Genomic DNA, 25,808 nt, shown 5'->3' with positions numbered 1-25,808 from the left:
AATTCAGGTATTAAATAATATTGAATATTCAAATAAGTTCAAATATCACTGCAATAACACTCAAGAGGTTATAAATCTCATTCTTTTCATTTAAAAACGGCACTCAGTGTTTGGTAGTAAGTCAATCCAATTTCAGCATAATTTAATGATTTCATAATCTCTAAGGTATTTGATTTTTCTACCAGAGAGAAATGTGACAATATTGAATACAAATTGTTTTTGGTATTGGTTTTCTTATGTGCACAATTCAAAGAGACCCTGACAGAATGCTGTTACACTTGAATGCAGGGTTGGGCCCATGCCACATCTCTACTGCCTATTTTGCAGCAAATTCTTTTGGGGGCCCTGTCCCTGATTCTGTGTGAGTCTTAAAAATATCAGAGTTCTTTTCCAATCAAATATATTAAAAATCAACTGGCTTGAGGGTTATAAATAATTACAATGGGATAGTAATATTAGGAGCAGAGATAAATTATTATCCTTACCTAAAAATTATGTGTATTATTTCCTGCATTAGCACTCTTTAGTCCAGTGCTTCTGGACTTATTTTCAAGGCATAGAGTACTTACCAGGCCATGCCTGGCCCAAAGAACTTGTTCGGGTCTATGGCCTCCCCACTTTCCACTGTGTTGCCCCGAGTGCTGAGGGTATAAATATCTTGGCAACTCTGTTACGTATTGTTACTCCAGTGTGCCACGGTCCACTGTTGGGAAACTGAGGTAACTCACAAGTAGGTAAATTTGACCTCTCCATTGTATAATATTTTGGAATTGGCCCAACATAGCTTACAATCAGACAGTGATTGGTCCTTTCTGGGTCTGACATGAGATTTATTTTCTTTTTAACTAGAGTAAGCATATCTGTTTTGTTTGATTCTCATCTTCTTAGGTAAGTTTAAGTTAACCTTTGTTCACCTTTTAGAGTTTTAAATAATTAAAAAGTCAGTGCAGATAGTGAAAACGACATGGCATTTGGAATCAACTACATCCAGGTTTGAATCATGCCTGAATTCCATTATCAGCTCTGCTACTTACTATGTGATGTTGGGCAAGTTTCTTAACTTCTCTGATCTTCAGTTTCTTAATGGGTAAAACTTGGATAATACCACCTACTTGCAGGGTTGTGGTGAGAATTGGGGATATAAACATGCAATGCCTAGGACAATGCCTAGGATGTAGAAGATGCTCAATAAAGATAGTTATCATTATTATTTAAAAGTTAAACCTGAGATGGTGTTTTCATTTCTACCACATTGTGAACAATTGATAGTTATCATTATTTCAAATAAACATTCTTTTACAAAATATTTTCTTCCTAGTGCAAAACTAAGGAACCATTGTGTCTATCTCACATATGTAAAGTTCTTTAATGACTTCACTAGCATGTGAGAATATGGCTCAGGCTTAATGCACTAGAAATCTGCATCTTTCCTTTTAGCTAAAAGCCAAAAGGCAGAGCATGAAACACTGATGCCGTACCTTTTAAATATCTTAAGTGGGTCTATCCCCATTAGAGTTACCAAAGTTTATTTACAGTGAGTCTAAACAGCTGCTTCAGCCCTTTAACCTTTAGAAAAGGGATAGTGGAATTTTAAAAACACTTCTTTAAACATGAATTTTGATTTTATTTGCTTCTCATAATTATTTTAGGGAACAGTAAATATGAAGATTAGTGTAAATTAATAAAACGTTATTAGAATTTAGGCTCTCTGAGAAGATTTTAACTATGTAGACCATAAAACAGATACGGCAGTGCTCTGCCATTAAAATAATTATGAGTTATCACAAACTCTGTAAAAACAATGATTTGCATGCATAAAAAAGTCAAGTCAAGATATAAACATGTTGACCTCCGGGGTTCTTTTAATGAGTGTTTCCACAGGGGTTGTCTGAGATTTGGCAGCCCATGTTCTGGCTGGTTACTTGCACCTTGAAGAGCATCCCATCAGCACACATGCAGAGCTTGTAGCGTACCCAGTCACCACTACCCAACTGGTCTCCACTGGAGGAACTGGGTAGGCGGGTGGTGCTGACCATCACAGATCCATTTAGGATGATACTGTTTTCCTATTAGGAGAATAGTAATATGATTTATTTACCTCCATGAGTGGGTACAGAACAAAGTCAGCAAACAAAACTTACTGAAATATCAACGAGAAAAGCAAGCAGTAAGAAAGAGTAAAGTCACAAACAAAACAACAACAGCAATAATAAAAAACAAAATATCAGGATTCAACGAGTGACTTCTTCGCTTCATATATCCATAATGTATGTAAATAAATCTGCAACATAATTTCTCTATTATTAGTTAAAATTACATCAGAATTCCTAAGTGCATAATAAAATTGATGTTGATAAAGTTTCAGATCATTTTCATTTGTAAGTCCTAAAAGAACTATAACAAAGGTACTGATTAATAAGTTTGTGATCATGAGTACAAAAAGACTTTTCCTGGCGGGGCGTGGTGGCTCATACCTGTAAACCCAGCACTTTGGGAGGCCGAAGTGGGCGGATCACGAGGTCAGGAGATCAAGACCATCCTGGCTAACACAGTGAAACCTCGTCTCTACTAAAAATACAAAAACTTAGCTGGCGGGTGCCTGTAGTCCCAGCTACTCGGGAGGCTGAGGCAGGAGAATGGCGTGAACCTGGGAGGCAGAGCTTGCAGTGAGCCGAGATAGCGCCACTGCACTCCAGCCTGGGCGACTGAGCGAGACACTGTCTCAAAAAAAAAAAAAAAAAAAAAGGCTTTTCCTCCTAGAGGGAATTAATTTTAATTTCCAATGTTTTTGCAACACTGCAAATGAAGATTCAAACCATATAATTTGAAGACCAGGCACTCTAGTCTGGAGGTTCGTCACTCCCACTGTTCCAGAAACATTCTTTTATTGTAGTTCCTTAAAATCCTTCTTTTTAGGGACTCTTAGGCCTCTCTTGCTTTCTCCCTTTCCTCCTTTCTTCTTTTCATTCACTCAACAAATAATTACTGAGTGCCTGCTATATGCCAGACACTATTCTGGGTGCTGGGGAATACAACAGTAAGTAAAACAGGCAAAGCCCAAGTTTTTATTGAGTTGATGTTTTAATGGGGTAGGGGGAGACACTAAAAATAATGAACAGTAAAACACATAAGACATCAGGTGGGATAAATGCTATGAGGAGAAATAAAGCAGGATAAGTAGAGAGAGAGTGAGCAGGCGGGGACTGAGTTTTACACAGGGTGCTCAGGAAGGACCACCTGTGGTTTGATAAGGTCACATTCCAACACAAACTAGAGGAAGTGAGGGAGGAAGCTGCCTAGGTAACTGGGGAAGGGTACTCCAAGCAGAGGTAACAGTGTCTGCAAAGGCCCCGAGGTGAAGATGTGCCTGGATTCCAGGGACAGCTATGAGGCCAGTGTGGAAGAAGCACGGAGGGCGAGAGGAACAACTGGTATGAGATGAGTCAAAGAAATAACTGAGGATCAGACATGTAGGCAGGGAATAGACTTTAGATTTTATTCCAAATTATACGGGAAGCATTTGGAGGATTCTGAATACGGAAATGACTTGATCTTTTTAAAATGGCCACTCTGGCTGTTGGGTAGAAAACAGACTATGGGAGTGAATATTTGGAAGTAAGAAGATCAGCCAGGAGGCTGTTCCAACCATCCAGGCAGGAAATGATGGCAGTTTACACCAGGGTGGTGATGGCGGAGGTGGTGAGAGACAGCCAGACTCTGTACCTTCTGAAGGTAGAGCCAGAAGGCTTTGCTATGAACTGATGGGTGTCATTTAATGGTACAGGAATACTGAAAGAAATGCATGCTTGTGGGGATGGAGAATCTAACTTTTCAACTGTTACATTTGAGATGCCTATCAGATATCAAAATGGATAATGTAAGTAGGCAGCTAGATATGTGACTCTTAGTTCAGAGGAGAGGTTAAAGCACAATTCCAAATTTGGGAGGCATCAGCTTATAGAGGGTATTTAAAGCAAAGAGAGAAAATTGGTTATAAATAATGGAGATAGCTAACTGATTATGCAGTAGTAGTACATGGAATAGACAGTAATTCTTAAGTGACTAGTTTTCCAATTTGTTCCAATGCTGCCATCTTGTGGTCATTTAATTTTACTTTCTTTAAATTGTTTTTTGTTGTTGTTGTTGTTGTTTGAGACGGAGTTTTGCTCTGTCTCCCAGGCCGGAGTGCAGTGGCGCGATCTGGGCTCACTGCAATCTCTGCCTCCTGGTTTCAAGCGATTCCTGCCTCAGCCTCCCGGGTAGCTGGGATTACAGGCGCCCGCCACCACGCCCAGGTAATTTTTGTATTTTTAGTAGAGAAGGGGTTTCGCCATGTTGGCCAGGCTGGTCTCGAATTCCTGACCTCGTGATCCACCCGCCTTGGCTTCCTAAAGTGTTGGGATTACAGGCGTAAGCCATGGCGCCTGGCCTAAATTGTTTCTTTAAAAGCTTTTTCAAAAAAGCAGTTTAATTGATAAAATTATTTCTAATGATTGGCTTATACACTTTAGAACTAACCACTGATATTAACGAAGTTATAAAGCTAATTATGTTTTTAACACTAGGTTATTTTCCTTTAACAGTGGAGAAACTGATATGTGTATATGTATATTTCAAAGTATTTAAATATTTTTCATATTAACTACAAGGTAGAATGGGACAAGAAGTGGCAGGTAGAAAAAAATAAAAGGTTTGGTAAGTTGCTAATGGTCTCTAAACAAATCTCTTGCTTCTGTGACTTTCTACTGCTGAGAACAGCAGTTGTACTGTGGCTATTCTCCAACAGTGTTCTTAGAAGAGTGGCTTCTTACACCACAATATACATACAAATTAACGCAGTAGGCAACTGAGTTTCTGGCAAGAATTACATTTTATGTCCATCTTTATTATTTAGAGATGGGATTATGTGTTCTAGGGGGAAAAACTGCTTATAAAAGTAAAACAACTACTTTTAAAAAGTATTTTTCCCAAGAACTATGAAATTGAAATTTTTTTTAATAAGAAAGAATGACAAGTCCTTACGTTTTTTTGTCATGTAATACTTGGTAAGACAAATTTAATTCGCTTTAATTAAATAGCATATTGTAGGTACCCAAAGGCATTTTGAATAAGTATACTTTGACCAGAATTGTGAGCTATTAAAAAGTTTTTGGACTTATGGCACATGAAATACCATACCTGTTAAAGTTCAGATATAATCTGTTAAGCACAAAGAAAATTCACTTTCAACAGCCACGATAAAGACAAAAACCTTTTTCCTTTACAATTAATAATAGATTAAAAATACATTTTTAATAAAAATATCTAAATGAAATAATTTTATAAATTTGCTAATTTTTTTTTTCACATCACTGGATATGAAACTCAGGGAGGGATGTGAAAAATCTTTAATTAAAAACAACAACTCCAAGGCATGAATATTTACTTTGATCTTCCAGAATTCTCTTTTAGAAGGTTTTTTTTGTTTTTGCCTTCTAAAACAATACAAGTGATCATTATACAAAAAAAAGAAAAAGAGAAAGAAACAGAAAATACAGGTAGTGGAAATAAAAATGAAACAAATAGTCTGTTATCTTGCTATCCATAGCTAAATATTGTTGACATTCTGGCATACGCTGCCAGGTTTTCATAAACATACACATGTTCTGAAAAATAAAAATAATTGTATTTCACAAATTGTTTTGTGACTTTCTTTTACTTCACAATCCACTTTGAACATCTTTCCATGTCAAAAAATAGACAATTATATCATTTTCAATAATTGTATACTATTCCACATATGGATTTATGTATCCAAGAACCTAATAATTCTCTTAAAAGAATACTCACCGCCTTTAACTCCATATTACCACCCATGTGAAATTCAATGGTTTTGCCCATAATGAATACTCCTTCATTTCCACGCACAATAGCACGCCCATCAACTTTTATATTTAAATCACTAGTAGCATTGCTGGTAATCTGAAAATTTTAAAAACAAGTACTAAAAAGAGTTTCTAAATTAATGTGAGAATTGTTATCAGAGATACAGAAATAGGAGTTTCAGTCATGAGATATGAAGGTCAAATGTTTCTATTAATGTTTTAGAGATGTGGAAATTGAGATAAAGATGACTTGATAATGATCACACAAGCTAGTTAATGACAAATCTAGAATTAATCCTTTCCAGTGTTCTGGAAAATATTCTTTTATACTACTTTAAAACAGTATAAACTCTCCTCCCACTTTATAACTCTGGAGAATAACTCTCTCCCATTAGTAAAGCAAAGCCAATAAATCATACCCTTTCAGTAGATGCTTTTTGAACATTCAAACTTTTCACTCCACTTGGCAAATGAAACTCATGAGTTTCATAGTCTGTGCTGAATAAGATATTTTGAGTCCTCGGGTCAAAAAACTGCATGCCGATGTCACTTGTAATAGAAGTTTTGTTGTTTTCTACACTGAGCTTTGTTGTCCCTTGCTGAAAAACAATCTTCAAAAAAAAAAAAACAGTTTATTGTGAATATATTTTTAAAGAAGACTGCAAACAAAATTCCTGAACAATATAATTTTAAAAATTACAAAAATTACAGAAATTTAAAAACCACAATAATAGACTAACTTCAAATACTTTTAACTCTGTCTCTCTGTCCTCCCTCCATCCACTTGGAAGAAGAGTCCTTTAGAATGAAGGCTTATACATTTATTTGCTTATTAGCTCTGCAAAAATGCATGAGTCATGGAGGAACATGGCCCAAGGCCTAAGATAGGCAGGTGGTGGTAAGAATACCTCCTTGAGGTTTTATTCAGTTGAAAACTATGTTTTCAACTCTTGGCATGGGATGCCACTGACTAGATTGGCATATTCTCTTCCAAAGCCCCCAAAACTACAGAGTATTCTCACCTGGGAAAGTGCTTTCTTAATGGCTTCCTCATATGGAGGAGAAAAGAGTAACCTATGTATTCGCATACTAATTACATCTGTCATAGAAAATGCTACCATTGAACAAAATCTCAAATATTAAGAAATCATCTAATTTTAACAGATTATAAAAGCAATAGTATTATTAAATATTAATATTTATGGATGTTTTAAACTGTATTCGCTATATTCATACATTTATAGATATATTATAAATATACTAATTTTTCTAAGGGAAAATATCTCTTTCCAATAATCAACTCTAGGTTTTTGCAAAGTATTTTTCTCTAATGCCCCTCTCCTGTTCGCATTTCTTTCAGTTAATGTGACAACTTACAGGCTGGTTGTTGCCAGTGATGACCAAATTTTCATTTTGCCTTCCTCCTACTGTGCTTTTATAAAGAGGATGGATCACTCCCATGTCAGATACTTGCTTAAATCGAAGCAGGCCACTTTCATGAAACTCCATACTATCACAGCCATTTGGTCCAATGCGAATCACGGCCCAAATAACAAGTGTTATCTGAAAAAGAACACAAGTCCACTGTTGGTAGGCCGCATACATTTAATGTAATTGGAAAACAAATAGAAAATATTATCATCAAAATGTTAAAGACCTCCTAAAATGTTTAATCAGTGAGGTAAATATATCAATTAATTTTCCACTTATAAACAAAATGAATTTTATTTTTATTAAGGTATTACATGCAAATAGCTAAAAGTCAAAATGTGCTAAAGGTCTATAATTTAAAAAGAATAGTTTCTTATTTTTTCTACCCTCTCTACATCTCATTCCCAGGAACAATCACTTTCAACAAATTTAGTTATTTCATCTAGAATTTATCTCTTTATTTCTAAATATATGTATTTCTTCTAAACATATTTCTAAAATATCTAACAAATATTTCTTCTAAACATGTTATTTCTTCATTTATCATAATTTAGGTTTTATCTATTAATTTTCTATTTTAGCAGACGAGAAATTTAGCTCATTTATATCTCTTTTCTTTTCCAGCTCTAATCTCAAGTTTTAATTAATCCAAGGTCATTATTTTCAGTATTACAACCATGTAAATATTGTTCATCACCAAACCAAATATGTCCTATAATGGCAGTTTCTTTCCTGTACCTTGTCTCTCAGAGTTTAATACTTTATTTTCCTTAGTTTCTTTAAAAATCTAATCTCAAATCCTCCAATATTTCTGTAAAATCTCTCAATACAATTTTCTGTAGGTCTGAGCCTCTCAGATAATGTATTAGTTCTATTTTTCTCTCTCGGGAAATCTTTCTGGAACCTCTATCTTTCTGGTTTGGTCTGTGTGGGCTGGACTGGTCTGTATGGGCCCCCTGCACAGCTGTAATCATAAACTTTCCCTTACTTTCATGCTGAACTTCCTTTTCTCTTTCTCTTGTGATAGACATCCAGTTTCCTGTATCCTCATCTTTCCTTTGGTAGAGCACATCCTCCAGTGGCTTCTAAGCAATGTATGAGAAGTAAAATGTTTTGGAAAGCGTGCATGGCAAAAATATGTCTTTATAATGCTTCACATTTGATTGCTAGACTGGCTAAGTATATGATTCTAGATGGAAAATTATTTTCTTTCTGAATTTTGAAAGCCATTGCTTTATTGCCTTCCAGGTCCCAATGCTGCTTTTGGGAGGTCCTATTCTATTCTGATTTTGTATTCTTTATACACAACCTGTTTTTTTGCCCCCTCTGGAAGATATTAGAATCTTTTCTTTATTACTGGTTTTCTTAAATTTCATAATAATGGCCTTGTTGTGTCTTTTTATGCATTACGCTGGACCGAGTATGGTAGTTTTCAATCTGTTCTAGGAAATTTTCTTGATTTATGTATTTGATCATTTCCCCCCCAGTGTTTTCTGTGCTCTTTCTGAAACTCCTATTAATAGCATGTTAGAGCTCCTGAGTTGATTAATTTTGTTGAAATTTCTGGAAAAGTTTTTTTTATCTTCTAATATCTTCTATCTGTCTATCTATCTATCTATGTATCTATCTATCTATCTACCTATCCATCTACCCACCCACCCATTCACGTGTGTGTGTGTGTGTGTGTGTGTGTGCGTGCACATATCTATGAGTTAATTGTTCCTTTTAACTTTTTTTTTTTTTTTTGGTAGAGACAGGGTCTCACTTTATCAGGCATGAGCCACTGTGCCTGGCTTGCACCTTTCAAATGGCATGTTATTCTTGTTTCATTGATGCAGTATATTCTTATTTCTCTGAAAATACTGAATTCAGGTTTTTTTTTTGGTAGTTTTTGTGGCATTTTCTCTATTCCATGAGTTTCTATTTTTTCCACAATTTAGGTGTTTTCATCTCTATCATTTTTCAATTCTTGGCACTTTCCTCAAAAGCCTATTGATTCCTGGCTCAGTATTCATACTTAGTGATAAATTCATAGAAAATTCTTTGAGGGGTAGGGCTTGTGACTGACAGGTGTCACAAGAGGGAAATTAGATGGCTTTTTCACCGGGACTTGCCAAATGACAGTATCTTCAGATCTTTCTTCTACATGCATCAGGAATCCCAGAGAAGGCTCTTCTGTCTCTTGCCTGGCTGCCAGGGAGCTGGAGGTGGAGGATGAGGAAAAGAGAGCGTGGGAAAGGGAGTCTCAGGACCGAGACTTTCCTGTTTCAGTATGGAAACCCAACCCCTACCCTCCAGTATCCTCAGGCAGATAGAATCCTCTCTGGTCCAGTGTGTCCAGAGACACACTAGTTTTGTATGACATTAGGAGGGGTAGCTGTCTAACTGCTGGATGGAAGGGAGAGGAGGCCTAGGGATCTCACTGCTTCTTATACAGATTTTCAAATGACTTCTCTGTTTTCAGTTCTTGCCTCACTTCTGCTTTTCAAGGTACCGGAACTTCTAATTCCCAAGGCTTTTTAGGGTTCTACAAGGTACTTCCACCAACATCCCCTCCCCAACAAGAAGATTCTCCTCTCTGATAAGTTATCTGCCATTGTTCCTCCTACTTTGTGTCTTCATTTATTATGGTTTAGGATTTCAGTTGCTTCCCACTTTCTTCAAAGATATTTCTGTTTCTTGACATTGTTACTTTGGAATGAGCTCTTTAGAGAAGAAGATAAAAACGTCTTTATGCTGCCATCTTGACCAGAAGTCTCCAATAAAATACATTTATAAAATAAAATCCATTCAGAATTTGTGCTCCTACTAAAAATTTATATATCTAATATGAAATATGTAGGAAGAGGTCTTTCTGATTTGAGTGAAGAATTAGAAGTGCTTTGGGCATACATAAATACAAAAAGACTGCCTTGCATGCATTAGAAGTAGAAAATAACACAAAAAGAATCACTTTAAAACTGCTGCAGACTATGTTCATGATCAGTCTTAAGTATACCAGTAATCATTCCCTCTGAAAATATCTGTACATGCACATGCCAGAGAGTTTCAAATTTAACCCCCAGATAGTCACAACTTCAGATTAAAAGGATTTCTTCATTAAAAAAGCAAATATCTTTGGAAAAGGCATCCTATCAGGTCCTCAGTACTTTAGTGTGAATCAGCCTACCAGATTCTTGTATCCTTTGACAACAGGGACTTAGGACTATAAAATATAATCTTTTACTGCCATCAAAGGGTTTAAAATTTTAAAATCCAGCTGAGGAGGCAACATTAAATGTATGAAAAGTTAAATGAAAACAGAAAGGATTATATTTTTAAGGAGATGTGAAAGCAATAAAATCATCTTGGCAAAGTTCTCTTCTATTGAGTTGATCCTATCCTTCTTAAAAGTCTCATGGTTTACCGATTGAGCTAGCTGGGAGCCTCACAATTCTACCCTTGCTAAAAATTGAGTCCATTAAAGGGATAAACCCATGCACATTTTTTTTGTAAATGAAATTAATATATGAAAATATTAGCACACTAGTTTTTTTATAAAGTATTCATTAAAATTCAATAAGAGACAAGACATGTATAGAAAAGGAGAAAATAAAGTCTATGATTTCACTATAAAGCAGATAAAAAATTCCCCATGGCAATTAAAATGAGTATTCTTACAATATACTCACAATTAAATTGATGACAGCCAGGATAAACAAGAGGATAATCACACAGATGGCTAAATTGCCCTTTCTTCCTCTCAACCCTGTTTTGTGGAGACGATCTTCATCAATCGGAATGTATCCAGCTTTAAAGTTACTGTTGTGCTCTTTATTGACATTCCTTCTCTCAACAGCCTTCTCACGCATGGACTTCTTTACAGGACCATTGGAACTTTGCTAAAAATTAAATACAACATAATGGAACAGCTATACCCTCTCGTTTTGGTGCCTTTATCTATTAGGTGCAAATTCATACCTATAGCAAGCTGAATTGGTTACTGTCACATTTTCCATGAATAAACTGCAAGTCACATTGAGTTGCAGTTCTAAGTAAGGGCATAACTATGCTTAGAAGGAGAGTATAGAAGAAACTTCAAGGTCACTATCTGATATCTTTCCTCTCTGCTTTCAACAGTCCCACTGTCAAAGCATACAGCTTGTGATCAAAAATATTTGGGGCCAGGTGCGGTGGCTCACGCCTGTAATCCCAGCACTTTGGGAGGCTGACATGGGTGGATCACGAGGTCAGGAGTTCAAGACCAGCCTGGCCAAGATGGTGAAACCCCGTCTCTACTAAAAACACAAAAAAATTAGCCGGGCATGGTGGCACGCACCTGTAATCCCAGCTACTCCGGAGGCTGAGGCAGAGAATTGCTTAAACCTGGAGGGGCGGAGGTTGCAGTGAGCCAAGATCGCGCCACTGCACTCCAGCCTGGGCGACAGAGCGAGACTCCGTTTCAAAAAAAAAAAAAAAAAAAAAAAAAAAGTGAATGGTTGCATTTGTACTGAACTGAACATTACAGACTTTTTTCTTGTCATTATTCCCTAAACAATACAGTGAAACAACTGTTTACATAGTGTTTACATTGTGTTCAGTGTTGTAAGTAATCTGCAGATTGATTTAAAGTATACAGGAGGATGTGCAGAGGTTACATGCAAAAACTACACCACTTCATGTAAGGGACTTGAGCATCAATGGATTTGGCTATCCTTTGGGGGTCCTGAGACCAATCCCCCACAGATATTGAGGGACAACGGTATATATTTTCATTTATATGAAAATAAGACTGGAAAGGCTGACACAGTTTGTTACTTATTACTTCACTGACTAGAGCTCACATTACCCTAGATCAGTAGTTTTCAAATGCAGGGTGGGGAGTCCTGGGAGGGTTCCACGAACCCTTTGGGGGGCTGTATTTTCAAAATAACACTGAGATACTGTTTGCTGTTTTTACTCTCCTAGGCCCATGAATGTAAAGGCTACATGACCAACGTGATGGCATCATCACTCAATGGAATGTATGCTTGTATAGCCCTTTACTTTAAAAATTTCTCCGTTTTAACTTCTCCTATAGTAAATATCAATGAATATAATCCACATAAATCAAAGCTCTTTGGAATCCTCTCTTTTTTAAGAGTGTAAAGAGAACCTGAGACCAAAATGATTTGAGAACCTCTGACCTAGACTATGGTTGAATGACATTTTGGGTAATAATCTTGAATATCAAGAGCACAAAAGAAATGGGCAGAAATGGATACTGTCCTACTTATTTCTTAGAGCTCTGAGAAAATTCAGTTGTTGAATACACATGTATTAAGCACTTTATGCTTAAACACTAATTCCATAGATAGGAATACAAAAGAACTATAGGAAAGGGTCCTTATCCTCTATGTATCAACGGATATGATCTGTGTACATGTTAACATAAAATAGTTAACAATGCAATAAAGCACTCTGTATGTTCAGATGCCAAAATCAATAGTCTAGGCAATACACGCTGCAGAGTTCAAAGGGAGGAGAGACAGGATGACCTGGAGTTGTTAGGGAAATGGGGAGAAGTAGATGGGTCAGATATGGCAAGGCTGGGAAGAGAAAGTTGGAAAAGTAGGGCCAGGTTGTGAAGGTTCTTGGACAGCAGGGTACAAATTCTAGTCTTTATGTTCTATTTAACTGGGAGTCACTGGAGGTTTTTGAGCACAAATTCAGAATGTTAAATGTGTGGGCATTTGTAGGAGAGAGAAGAAAGAGCAGTACCAGTAAGTAGGCTGCTGGGGATGTTGTAGTAATGGAGGATTGAGGTAAGAGGACCCAAACTAAAGTGGTATGAAAAAGGAGAGATTAAGAAGATACTTTAAGAGAAGACTTAACTGAATTTGTAGTCAGGTTCCAAAAAAGAACCTCAGGCTTCTGACAGCCCTAACAGATGGGCAACTTAAAAGTGTTAGTCAAAGTTTAAATATAGGTCCACATAAAAGAGAGAAAGGACAAAATTCATCCCTCCTGAGATGTAGTCTTTACTCTTCTCTGCCAAACCATGCATATTACTGTCTTCATCTTGATGCATTTAACATTTAATGAATAGTTACTGTAAGCCAGGTGCTCCAAGCTACCAGGATGAACATAGTGTCCACCCTTAAGGAGCTTAATTACAGGCCAGTCAGGTAAACAGACAAGGTCACTAACAGTTCACGCACCATGGCAAGTGCTCTAGTGGAGCAATGCATACAATACGGAAAGGGTACAGAAGAGGAACGCATCTCCACCTAGCATGCAAGGGCATCAGGGAAAGTTTCTAAGAAAAGCTGAAGGTTGAGTTAACTCTTGAAGGATGGACAGGAGTTAACCAGGCAAAAGAGCTGAGAAAGTCATTCTAGGCAGAGGAAGAAGCATGGAGACTTTGAGAGGCAACCATCTCTGGGAGAACTAATTTTGGTCACTTTATGTGGATGGTGAGAAGGATAGGTGTAGGGATGAAGCAAGAAATACAGTGAGAGATGTGCTTAGGGGCCAGTAAGCAACATAAATACCATGACAAGAACAATGGACTTTATCCTGAAGGCAAAGGGGAACTACTGAAGAGTTAAAATAGGTTTCCTATACAATCAGATTTGCACTGTAGCAAAATCACTCCAAAAAGAGATGAACTGGAACTGAAGAGCCTAGAGATGAAGGTATCAACAGCAGGTTTCTCTAAGAGTCCCAATGAGGTACTGACTGAGGTTTGACTTTGAAGCTGAAGTCTGGGGAAAGGTGTTAAGAGGTAGAACTGTCAGGATCTCGTGATTGTTTGGATATGAGTGTGGCACAAAGGGGTCGAAGATGATTCCCAAATAGGACTGGCTATATAATTTGTGGGGCCCAGGCGGAAACGAAAATGTGAGGCTCACTGTTTAAATCTCAAGCCCAGGACACCAGAACATTAAACCAAGTGCAGGTCCTTCTCAGCTCCCTTAAACTGGCCTTGGTCCTAAGTTTCTGGCTAGGTTAAACAAGTGAATGGATGGTTGTAGCCTTTTTAATAGTAAGTATGACAGAGTCCAGTTTTGAACATTTTTGAGTTTGAGATGACTATGGAAAATTCAGTTAAGTTCAGGGCTGGAGACGTAATGCGTAAATTTGGAGACTGAGTAATGGATCAGACTGCCCTACTTATGTGTAAAGCAAAAACAGAACCAGATGGAAAAAGAATCATTTGAAACAGAAGCTGATAACTTAGGCGGGAAATGAGGAAAGCCAAGGCACAATTTAAATCCCAACAACTCCAAGAAGTTTTGTCTCCTTTCAGTTTCACTCATTTCTCTACGTTTTATTTTACTGTTACAAATCTGCAGCCTGCCTATTGTCTTTAGCTGATTTTTCTGCATGTATTTGGCTGTATGACTTTAAGCTCCTTGAAGGCAGATTTTACGTCTTTTATCTTCAGAATGAGCCCTCCAGTGACATATATCTAATAGGTCTCTAAAAAGTTAATTATCTAAGAAAATCGTTCCAAAGGTCAAAACTTGACTCATTTTTTTCAACAATGTTTTAGAATGAGACTTTTTCAAGATAAACTACTATAATTGTTCAAAGGAAAAGTAAGTTAGGTAAGGGGGAAAGTTACTGACAATTATTTTTATTATAATAAATCACCCTGGCGATTACGTGTATGTATATATTAATACCCACACACATATGCATGTACATGTATGCATACGTATAACTAGATTTTGGGGGGATGAGGAACCTTTTAAACCACTCTAAGTTACAAGTTGACAATGCAGGTCAGGAAATCTTGGATAAATCATTTTTAAAAGTGAACAGGAGATAGTTTTAGACTGGTGACTAAATCTTCAAAAACCAAAGCGGGAGGGGAAATCTGGGATGTCTGCATATTGGAGATGGCAGAAACAAAAAAAAAGATGACAAGCTGACACCCGGGCAACAGGCAACAGCTGACCCGTTTCTTGGCAAGTGTAAGGGGAGCCTTCTCCCTGGGGCTGTGGTTATTTTTATCCAAATCTCTGCTGGCGGCTGAACGGGGTACGTCCCTGGCACGTCCCAGCGCAGGCTTCCAGGCTGGCTCGACCGCCTCCCAGGCTCTCTGGACGGAGACCCCTCCTCACCCCCTCCGAGGGTCAGCCAGGCCAGGCCGGGCCGAGGCCGAGGCCGCCCCTGGCTCCTGGTCCCCAGCTTGTGCCAGCATCCTCGGCGTGGGACAGCTCCTCCCGCCCCGCCACGATCGGCCCCGCCGAACCCAGACCCTACGGCCCGCGCGCCCCGCACCCCCGGCCAGCGCTCCCGCGGGTCTAGCCGGCAGGACCCGGCCTCCCCCGCTCCTCCAGCCCGCGGCCGCGGCGGTGCTCACAGACCTGCTCAGCAGCCGCCGCCGCCGCCGCCGCCGCCGCCGCCGCCGCCGCCATCTTCCCGCGTCCGCCGCCGCCGCGCTCCCCGCCCGGCCGTGCCCGCCCCTCCGCGACCGCACCCCGCGCGCCTGCGCTTGCGCCCTGGCGGGGACTGGGGGGGGACCCGCTGCTCACACCCTCCCCTCCCCAGCCCGCATCTCTGACGACCCGCATCCCAGCCCTGCTCGCTCAGGCTCTGCCGTGGCCTCTGCACCTAGGACCGTGGCCTGGGGCTCGTTGTATTGCACAGAGGCCAGAAGGGGCCTATGGGGATTCCGCGCCACCTCGGGCCGCCTGCAGATTCCTCAGAAAGGGCACCCTCAAAAACCGAGGACGCTTCTCCCCTCCCCCTTTGTTCCCCATCGCTGAAAGGTCGGTGCCATCCCGAGCTGTGACGCTCTCTTTGTGTCTCGGACCAAGGTCTCCTTGGCTAGGGTGGGAGGGGCCGATATCGAGACCACAAGTGGACGCCGACTGGCGTGGTGACTGCGTGGGCAGAAGTGAACAAGTGGTAACTTAGGTGGCTGGAGTCTTGAAGACTGAGAGTCCTCAAGGAGGACGTTGAATCCTTCGGGCTGCTTGACTTTGGAGGCCTATGAAGTCTGATGTTTTTATCTTGCGATACCGGGGATGGATTTTTCATTTGGTGTTGGAGATAGTGTTACCATGTATATCCTTGGGAACCTAATTGAACGGACGTTTACTGAACACCGGGAAGCCACTCAAATGTACGAGTTACTTGAGTAGACATTCATTGTTCCCTGTTGTAGATATAATCCAATAATTATTTTAGCTGAAAAAAAAAATGCAGTGAAGTCCATAGCAACTGTTCCTCATGTAGCTGAATCACTTTTAATAAGCACCTTTGGGCCCTAGTACTGTCTAATTCAGTAGGAGGCAGTATCAAGCTGGTCATCAGTCTCTCTGCATTTCTTCTTTCCCAAGTGCTGGAACCACTTGACTCATATCTCTAGACTCACTCCTCTCTGAGTCTGTGGGACAAACATGCATTTTAGGCAGGAAAATTCTAAGTTAAAGCCCAATGATGCAGGAGTCAGCAGTAAGGCTCTGTGTTAATATTCTCCCTGTGGTCTCATTGATCAGTTTGCACAACTGGGCCTTTAACTGATTCTGAGTTCCTATCTTCTAGTTCTTAATTCCTAAGCTTTGCATTTTTCTCTCTGCTGGGGAAGTTCTTCTTCCCTTGCACGCACGCTCTTATTCATACTTCAAGAATCTATTCAAACGTCATATTTTCTCTAAAGGCTTCAGAGGCTCCCACAGATCTGTTCCTTAACTCTGTGCCTAGTCTTTTCTAGCACTTCAGATTGCATTATATTTTTATCTTGTCTACCTGCTGATTTCATTCAAAAGATGGTGTGTTCTAACTGGAAGGTAGGTGTCTTACTCATCGTTTAATCTCCAATGTCTAGCACGGTAATTAAACTTAATAGATATCTTAGAAATCTGCCCAGTATCCCAATTTCTAAGGCCTGACTTGATTTTGCCAACCTCCCTCCCACTTAGGTGGTGAGATACCTGGTAGCCAATTTTCCTGAAACCAAATGCACCTTTGGCTCTCTGAATATCACCTTCTCTTGGATTCTTTCCTCATCGCTGATGTCCATCCCTGACAGGACATCCCACTATTCTTAATGCCAATTTCTATTCTCTTTTAAAGAGATCGAATTCACTCACATGACCACACTTTAACGTGGGTTATTTTCAAATGTACTATCGTCAGCTTTTTTTCCCCTGAAATAATGACATTTAAAGTCAACTCTGTGCCTGGCAATGCCTCTTTTACAAATGAAGAAATCAAGGCTTGTAGAGGTTAAATGGCTGACCATCTTTTCAACTCCTAAAGAGCCAGTATTGAATCTAGGTCCATCTGACTAGTCTTTGCTCTTTCTGCCATACATCACAGCCTTTAATTTTGCTCTTTCTTTTGACTGTTGCATGATATTAGCATTTGGAAGCACAAAACAGAGGTCCCCAGGGCTGGAGTATGAGTCAGATTATGAAGGCACTTATACCTTTGTTCACTTTGCAGTGGTTTGAATAGTGCCCTGCAAAAAGGCATATCCAAGTCCTAACCTCCAGTATCTGTGAATGTGGTGTTACTTTGAAACAGATTCTTTGCAGATTGTTATAGAATGAATGTTTGTGTCTCCTCTGAATATTTCACATGTGGAAATCTTAGCCCCCAGTGTGATGATATTAGGAGGCAGGGCCTTTAGAAGCTGATTTAGTCCATTTTGTGCTTCTATAACAGACCATCTGAGAGTGAGTAATTTATAAAGCACAAATATTTATTTTCTCACAGTCCTGGAGGCTGAGAAGTCCAAGCAGGTTCAGTTGTCTGATGAGGATCTGGTCTCTGTTTCCAGGATGTTACCTTGAACACCTTGTCATCCTGAGGGGAGGAATGCCAAGCCCCCATGACCTAAACAGCTCTCAAAAGGCAACACCTCCCAGTGCTGTTGCATTGGAGATTAAATTTCCAAACGTGAATTTTTGGGGACACATTCACATCATAGAAGGAAGTGATAGGTGATTAGCTGTCACGATTCATGATTAGTTCTCTTGAACAGGATTAGTGCCTTTATAAAATAGATCCAAGAGAATTGGTTTGTTCCTTCCACCATGTGAGGACACAGTGACATCTATGAATCAGGACACAGGCCTTCAGCAGACACGATCTCTAAGCATGTTGATCTTGGACGTCCCAACCTCCAAAACTGTGAGAAATAAAGCTCTGTTGTTTATAAGCCACCTAGTCCATATTCTGTTATAGCAGCCCAAATGGACTAAGACAGATGTTATTAAGGATCTTGAGATCACTCTCAATTTAGGATGAGCCCTTATCCTTATAAGAGGACAGGATGGCAACATACACAAAGATGATATGAACATAGAAGCAGAGATTGGAGTGATCACTCTACTAGGCAAGGAATACCAAAAATTGCCAACCGCTACCAGAAGCTAAGAAAGAGGGATGGAGCAGATATACCCTTAGAGCCTCCAGAAGGCTCTGATTTCTTACTTCTAACCTCCAGAACTGTAAGACAACAAATTTCTGTTGTTTAAAGCCACCAAGTTTGTGTGTTACAAATACACACTTCAAGTTCAACACATGAAAAATTTGAACTCAAAACCTTTCTTCCCAATCTGGTCCTCCTATGTTCCCTTAGTGAATGATATCACCATCTAGTCAGACATCTCAAAGTAGTTCTATACTATTTCTAGAATGATCTTTCTAAAATACAAATCTGATCATGTCACTCCTCACCCTCAAGCTTACCATACTCCAATACCTTTCATGATAAAATTTAAGTTCCTTATATTAGTATGTAAGGTCCTTCACCAAAAGGTTAGAACCTTTTGGTCCTTCTGCCCCTTTTTAGCCTTGTTTCCTGCCTGTCCCACAAACACATCCAGCGTGACTACAGAGGAGTCAGGGAATCAGAGACAAAGTAATCTATCCCTTTATCCATGCGCAATATTTGCAGCCCCCATCTACTTGCCCGAACTCATCAAGTTCTTAATGGCTCTGTTCCTTTGCATATGTGGCTCTTTCTCCTTTTAATCTAGCTTCTCTACTTGTCCACTAAAACTGAGATCAAGGGATATCTTTTCTGAAAAGCCTTTCTTAAACCTTCTCCCAATCATACATTTCTGATTTGTGTGCACCTCTCTGTGATCCCCAAGCATGCTGCTGTTGTCACATCACACTATACTGAAAGTTATTTATTTGTCCATCTGTTTTACTTATCTGTGATTTCATGCCTCTCCAGATTCTTCCCATTTTTCAGAATCAACCTCAGTCCTACCTCCTCCTGACAATCACAGCCAGTCCTTATTGCTCTTTCCTTTTAACTATTATTGCACTAATTTGCTGTAACACCCATTTGATACTTAGTGCAGTATCTTGTTACTTTACTTTTCATGCATATACAGTTTGCTTCTGATTAGACTGAGTTCCTTACAAAGCAGAGGTAATGTGTTATTATTTTCCACATTGCTGTAAGTCCTGAACACATTAAGAACCAAGTATATATAATACATACTTAATAACTCTGATGAATATTAATTTTTTCTATTGAGTAAAAAATATTACTAGCATCTAAGTATCTCTGACATTGGTATCTAATGCTCATTATACCATGCCCCAGAGAAGGCCACTAGACTAACCCTCATCTCTGTGTCTTCTAAGTGCTCCAAAATCACACTACATCTACCTTGGGTTTTTTCTCCTTCTAATCTGTATTTGTTGCAAATGTTCTATAGTTTATTTAGGTGCTAAGGTGATACACTTGTGATATATTTAAAATTTCCTCTTGTTTTTATAGTTTAATCAGTAGTGCACATGAAATAATTGTACAAAAAAATTCTGAACTGCTGCTCTGAGTGGGTAGTGCCCCTTGGTTTGACACAGGAAACAGCATTCTTGCTTCTGTCAGTGGGGGAACCTGCCTCCCGCTCAGTTCCCAGTAAATTCATTTGTTCTCCAATGGGTGTTTTTTAGAAAATATTTTCCCTTAATGTGGCAGAGAAAAGGACAAAACGGAACTCCTGAAAGGAGAACACAGAACACTCAGGTTAGAAAACACTTAAGTGGACAAAGAAGTGTTTTGCTACCTACAAGAACAAAGTGCCTCTGAGCACAAAGGGCCTAAGCAATACCTTGGATAAACATTGCATTTAAAGGCAACTTTATGCAAGTGGATCAGCAAAGACTAAAAGATTTTCTTCAAATAGTAATACAGGCCCTGATCCAAAGACACAAGATCCAAACACAGATAGCAGAAGGACAAGAATACTGTGGCTCAGCCAGGAAAGGATGAGGAGTGCTTAAAGGAGCATCCAAGCCAAACACAGGTTGTTCTTATCAGCCCCCTGGCTAAGGGTTAGCAACTGTCCTTAGTGAGGAAGACTTGAAATTAAGATGAAAATCCTACTATGTAATATAATCCCCTGTAATTTATTGCATATATTTACGTTTGGTGTACTGTGAACTAAATATACATAGCTCTCACTTCAGCTCTCACTTCAGGCAGTGGATTCAGCTCATCTTTTGTTGGCTTCTTAAAATACCCAATTAAAAATCTTTCAAGCTGACTGATACAGGCAAAAATCCAGGGTAGAAAAAATTAAAATCTATTCCAAGGCTGGGCACAGTGGCTCACACCTGTAATCCCAGCACTTTGGGAGGCTGAGGTGGGTGTATCACCTGAGGTCATGAGTTTGAGACCAGCCTGACCAACATGGAGAAACCCCGTTTCTACTAAAAGTATAAAATTAGCCGGGCGTGGTGGTGCATGCCTGTAATCCCAGCTACTCGGGAGGCTGAGGCAGGAGAATCACTTGAACCCGAGAGGTGGAGGTTGAGGTGAGCCAAGATGATGCCATTGCACCCCAGCCTGGGTGACAAGAGTGAAACCCCATCTCAAAAACGAAAAAGAACCCTATTCCATCTAGATTCTTGACACATTACCCTTTCTAGAACAAATCACTCCTGGTTAGGTAGTAGAATTATGACACCGTAAGAACCACCAATTGGCTGTTAAAATTGCCTTCTATCTCAGTGGATTATGACATCAGATACAAAGTAGCCAATCACATCCTTTCCTTTCCAATCTGTTTCCTTTTCCTTCCTCCCTTCCTCCTCCTGGCCCCCAACTCGTTTCTTCTTTCTTATGTGCCAGTTGCTGTGATGAGGATATGAAGCTAAATAAGCCTCTATCCTTTTCTTCATGACGCTCAAAAGCTTAGATCGGAAGCAAATAAATATAATATAGCATGATAATTGCAAGAATATCAACATGTCCAAAAGTTAGCAAAAGCATAAAGAAGAAAGTGATGAGCTCTGAGGGGTTGAGGTAATTAGGAAAAGTTTATCATTTTAAGCTGGGTTTAAATTTGTTAAAAGTGCAACTATAGAGAACTTCCTTGACTGGAGGTTAGAAATAGTAGTTATTCTAGCAAGCTGGCAGAATAAATTTTACTTAAAAAGGGTGCCCAACTTTTGGTGATTGGCTAATGTGCTCAAAATCAATGCTTGACCTAAAGTAAACTGTGAACCAAAAATTGAAACAAAGATCAAGATTTGCTCAATCTTGAACCTAATCAGTGTGGTAAAACAGTATTAAAGACTGTCAGAACTGCAGGGGATCTGGGAGCTCATCTATTCCATATTAGTCATTTTATAGATGACAAAAAGTCTCCGAGTGATTAAAGATTTATATAAAGTCATAAGAATTCACTAATTGGCAGAGTGTGAGATAAAGCAACAGTGTTCATGTTTTGCATTTGCTGTTCTTTCAACTTCTCCCGAAATTGCTTAATTGGTAATGTCCTAAAATAATCAAATTAGGACAAAATTTGAGCATCAGAATATTCCCCAAAGAGAATCATTACTTATCTGGTATTTTCTGTCATATGTGAAAAAAACGAGGCTTACCGACTTTTATTTATTTACTGATTTGAGACAGTGTCTCCTCGCTCTGTCACCCAAGACAGAGTGCAGTGGCGCCATCTTGGCTTACTGCAACCTCCGCCTCCTGGGTTCAAGTGATTCTCATGCCTCAGCCTCCCGAGTAGCTGGGACTACAGATGTGCACCACCTAATTTTTACATTTTTAGTAGAGACAGGGTTTTGCCATGTTGGCCAGGCTGGTTTCAAACTCCTGGCCTCAAGTAATCTGCCTGTCTTGCCCTCCCAAAGTGCTGAGATTATAGGCATGAGCCACCACTCCCGGCCAAGGCTTATCAACTTTTAAAATAGAATCTCAGCCATATTGACTACATGCTTATAATTTAAAACACATGGACTATTTAATCAGCAATATAAACTATTTGCACTCCAGGCTTTTGCTCTCTCTTAAATTGATTGCTATTTAGCACCCATCAAAAGCTCTGCAGAGGGGACCATCATTAAGGGCACTTACGAAGACGTCCACTTATTCCAACAGGTATGCAAGTTCTAAGCTTGTATCAAATAACATCACCTGAGAACTAAACATGGGGTGTCAATTACTTGGCCTGCTCTTTGATGAGCTGTTCTAGCACTACTCCTTCAGCGTTGATCAAAGATGGTTTCACAAAACAATAATATCAAGATTTTTTCTACAAATTTTTTAAAAAGATGTATTAAGAAATCTTTCATCTAGGTTGTCCAATACTCTTTGGAAATGAGCAAACACATTTTAGATTGGTACCAATAAAATGTGTTTTCATTGAAAGAGCTAGTATGTGTACTTTAAACATCAATCATTATCATAAAACTCATTTTCCTTTCTGCTTTGGCTTCCACTAAGCCCAGAAAGAAATATAAAATGAGGCTCTTAGTACATGGGCATACATTTTAGGCATATTTGCTTTTTCCTCTAAAAAATATTACTAATCTGACAGTATTTTCAAATGTCTTACTATAAGCCATCTCAGATACTTTTTTGGAAGTACTAGGGTAGGGAGGGTAAATAACGAATAAACATGTGAAACATTTCCTTTATTTTGATCTTCAGAAGGAAGACCAATGCTTCTTATCATAAATACAAGTTCCTGCTATACACATCTCTTGAATTCTAGGGAAGCCAAGATGTACATGAAATGACTGCAGGCCTTAAAGGTCTTGAACCTAATTGTGGCGCTGGGGCATATGTAGAGATAAATATCACGTAGCATATGCTAAGGTGATTTCGAAGATCCATTCTATCCTAAGACACTGTAAGTCTAATTATTAAATGAGCAATAAGGACATTTAGTCAAAGTGTGTTCTGTTTTGAGGGAGCTGCTTAAATATTGGTATTTTAGTCAACATTTTTCTTTCTGAGGGTTGTAAAATTTGGAGGTAACTGTATTAGTCCATTTTCATGCTGCTGATAAGGACATACCCAAGACTAGGCATTTAAAAAAGAAAGAGGTTTAATAGACTTACAGTTCCACATGGCTGGGGATGCCTCACAATCCTGGCAGAAGGCAAGGAGAAGCAAGTCACATCTTACATGGATGGCAGCAGGCAGAGAGAGCTTATGCAGGAAAACTCTCCTTTTTTAAAAACCACCAGATCTTGGGAGACTTACTCACTATCAGGAGAACAGCATGAGAAAGACCTGCCTCCATGGTTCAATTACCTCCCACCGGGTCCCTCCCACAACACGTGGAAATTCAAGATGAGATTTGGGTGAGAACACAGCCAAACCATATCATTCTGCCCCTGACACCTCCCAAATCTCATGTTCTCACATTTCAAAAGCAATCATGCCTTCCCAACGGTCCCCCAAAGTCTTAACTCATTTCAGCATTAACTCAAAAGTCCACAGTCCAAAGTCCAAAGTCTCATCCTAGAGAAGGCAAGTCCCTTCCACCTACGAGCCTTTAAAATCAAAAGCAAGTTACACGTTGTGCACATATACCCTAGAACTTAAAGTATAATAAAAATAAAAAATAAAATCAAAAGCAAGTTAGTTACTTCCTAGATACAATGGGGGTACAGGCATTGGGTAAATACAGCCAATCCAAATGGAAGAAATTGGCCAAAACAAAGGGGCTACAGGCCCCATGCAAGTCTGAAATCCAGTGGATAGTCAAATTTTTTTATTATTTTTATTTTTTTTATTATACTTTAGGGTTTTAGGGTACATGTGCACAATGTGCAGGTTTGTTACATAAGTATCCATGTGCCATGTTGATTCCCTGCACCCACCAACTCGTCATCTAGCATCAGGTGTATCTCCTAATGCTGTCCTTCCCCCCTCCCCCCACCCCACAACAGTCCCCGGAGTGTGATGATCCCCTTCCTGTGTCCATGAGTTCTCATTGTTCAATTCCCACCTATGAGTGAGAACATGCGGTGTTTGGTTTTTTGTCCTTGCGATAGTTTACTGAGAATGATGTTTTCCAGTTTCATCCATGTCCCTACAAAGGACACGAACTCATCATTTTTTATGGCTGCATAGTATTCCATGGTGTATATGTGCCACATTTTCTTAATCCAGTCTATTGTTGTTGGACATTTGGGTTGGTTCCAACTCTTTGCTATTGTGAATAGTGCCGCAGTAAACATACGTGTGCATGTGTCTTTATAGCAGCATGATTTATAGTCCTTTGGGTATATACCCAGTAATGGGATGGCTGGGTCAAATGGTATTTCTAGTTCGAGATCCCTGAGGAATCGCCACACTGACTTCCACAATGGTTGAACTAGTTGACAGTCCCACCAACAGTGTAAAAGTGTTCCTATTTCTCCACATCCTCTCCAGCACCTGTTGTTTCCTGCTTTTTTAATGATGGCCATTCTAACTGGTGTGAGATGGTATCTCACTGTGGTTTTGATTTGCATTTCTCTGATGGCCAGTGATGATGAGCATTTCTTCATGTGTTTTTTGGCTGCATAAATGTCTTCTTATGAGAAGTGTCTGTTCATGTCCTTTGCCCACTTTTTGATGGGGTTGTTTTTTTCTTGTAAATTTGTTTGAGTTCATTGTAGATTCTGGATATTAGCCCTTTGTCAGATGAGTAGGTTGCAAAAATTTTCTCCCATTCTGTAGGTTGCCTGTTCACTCTGATGGTAGTTTCTTTTGCTGTGCAGAAGCTCTTTAGTTTAGTGAGATCCCATTTGTCAATTTTGCCTTTTGTTGCCATTGCTTTTGGTGTTTTAGACATGAAGCCCTTGCCCACACCTATGTCCTGAATGGTATTGCCTAGGTTTTCTTGTAGGATTTTAATGGTTTTAGGTCTAACATATAAGTCTTTAATCCATCTTGAATTAATTTTTGTATAAGGTGTAAGGAAGGGATCCAGTTTCAGCTTTCTACATATGGCTAGCCAGTTTTCCCAGCACCATTTATTAAATAGGGAATCCTTTCCCCATTTCTTGTTTTTGTCAGGTTTGTCAAAGATCAGATAGTTGTAGATATGCGGCATCATTTCTGAGGGCTCTGTTCTGTTCCATTGATCTATGTCTCTGTTGTGGTACCAGTACCATGCTGTTTTGGTTACTGTAGCCTTGTAGTATAGTTTAAAGTCAGGTAGCGTGATGCCTCCAGCTTTGTTCTTTTGGCTTAGGATTGACTTGGTGATGCAGGCTCTTTTTTGGTTCCATATGAACTTTAAAGTAGTTTTTTCCAATTCTGTGAAGAAA

The 25,808-nt window shown here is 39.3% G+C and overlaps 1 protein-coding gene across 1 annotated transcript; it reads right to left on the bottom strand.

Annotated features, from left to right (window-relative positions):
* Window positions 1–66: 66 nt before the first annotated feature.
* On the bottom strand, window positions 67–16,292 carry SGCB (sarcoglycan beta). The gene is made up of 6 exons (XM_003268367.4): window positions 15,632–16,292; window positions 10,967–11,176; window positions 7,242–7,427; window positions 6,284–6,475; window positions 5,830–5,961; window positions 67–2,066 (listed from the first exon to the last, which is right to left on the bottom strand). The coding sequence occupies exons 1-6, from the start codon at window positions 15,836–15,838 to the stop codon at window positions 1,863–1,865; spliced, it is 1,131 nt and encodes a 376-aa protein (XP_003268415.2). The 5' UTR covers window positions 15,839–16,292; the 3' UTR covers window positions 67–1,862.
* Between the last annotated feature and the right edge of the window lie 9,516 nt (window positions 16,293–25,808).

This window comes from Nomascus leucogenys, chromosome 9 (genome assembly GCF_006542625.1).
Source record: "Nomascus leucogenys isolate Asia chromosome 9, Asia_NLE_v1, whole genome shotgun sequence".
NCBI lineage: Eukaryota > Metazoa > Chordata > Mammalia > Primates > Hylobatidae > Nomascus > Nomascus leucogenys.
The sequence above is the reverse complement of the archived record's forward strand: the minus strand, read 5'-3'. Positions and strand labels throughout refer to the sequence as shown.

Bases quoted from the DNA above. Each gene is read 5' to 3' on its own strand.
- SGCB (XM_003268367.4), bottom strand. From the start codon at position 15,838: ATGCGGGTCGTCAGAGATGCGGGCTGGGGAGGGGAGGGTGTGAGCAGC. The intron at 11,177-15,631 runs GTCTGTGAGCAC...TTTAATTTTTAG, and splicing joins CGGCGGCGGCTGCTGAGCAG to CAAAGTTCCAATGGTCCTGT. The intron at 7,428-10,966 runs GTGAGTATATTG...GTTCTTTTTCAG, and splicing joins TGGCTGTCATCAATTTAATT to ATAACACTTGTTATTTGGGC.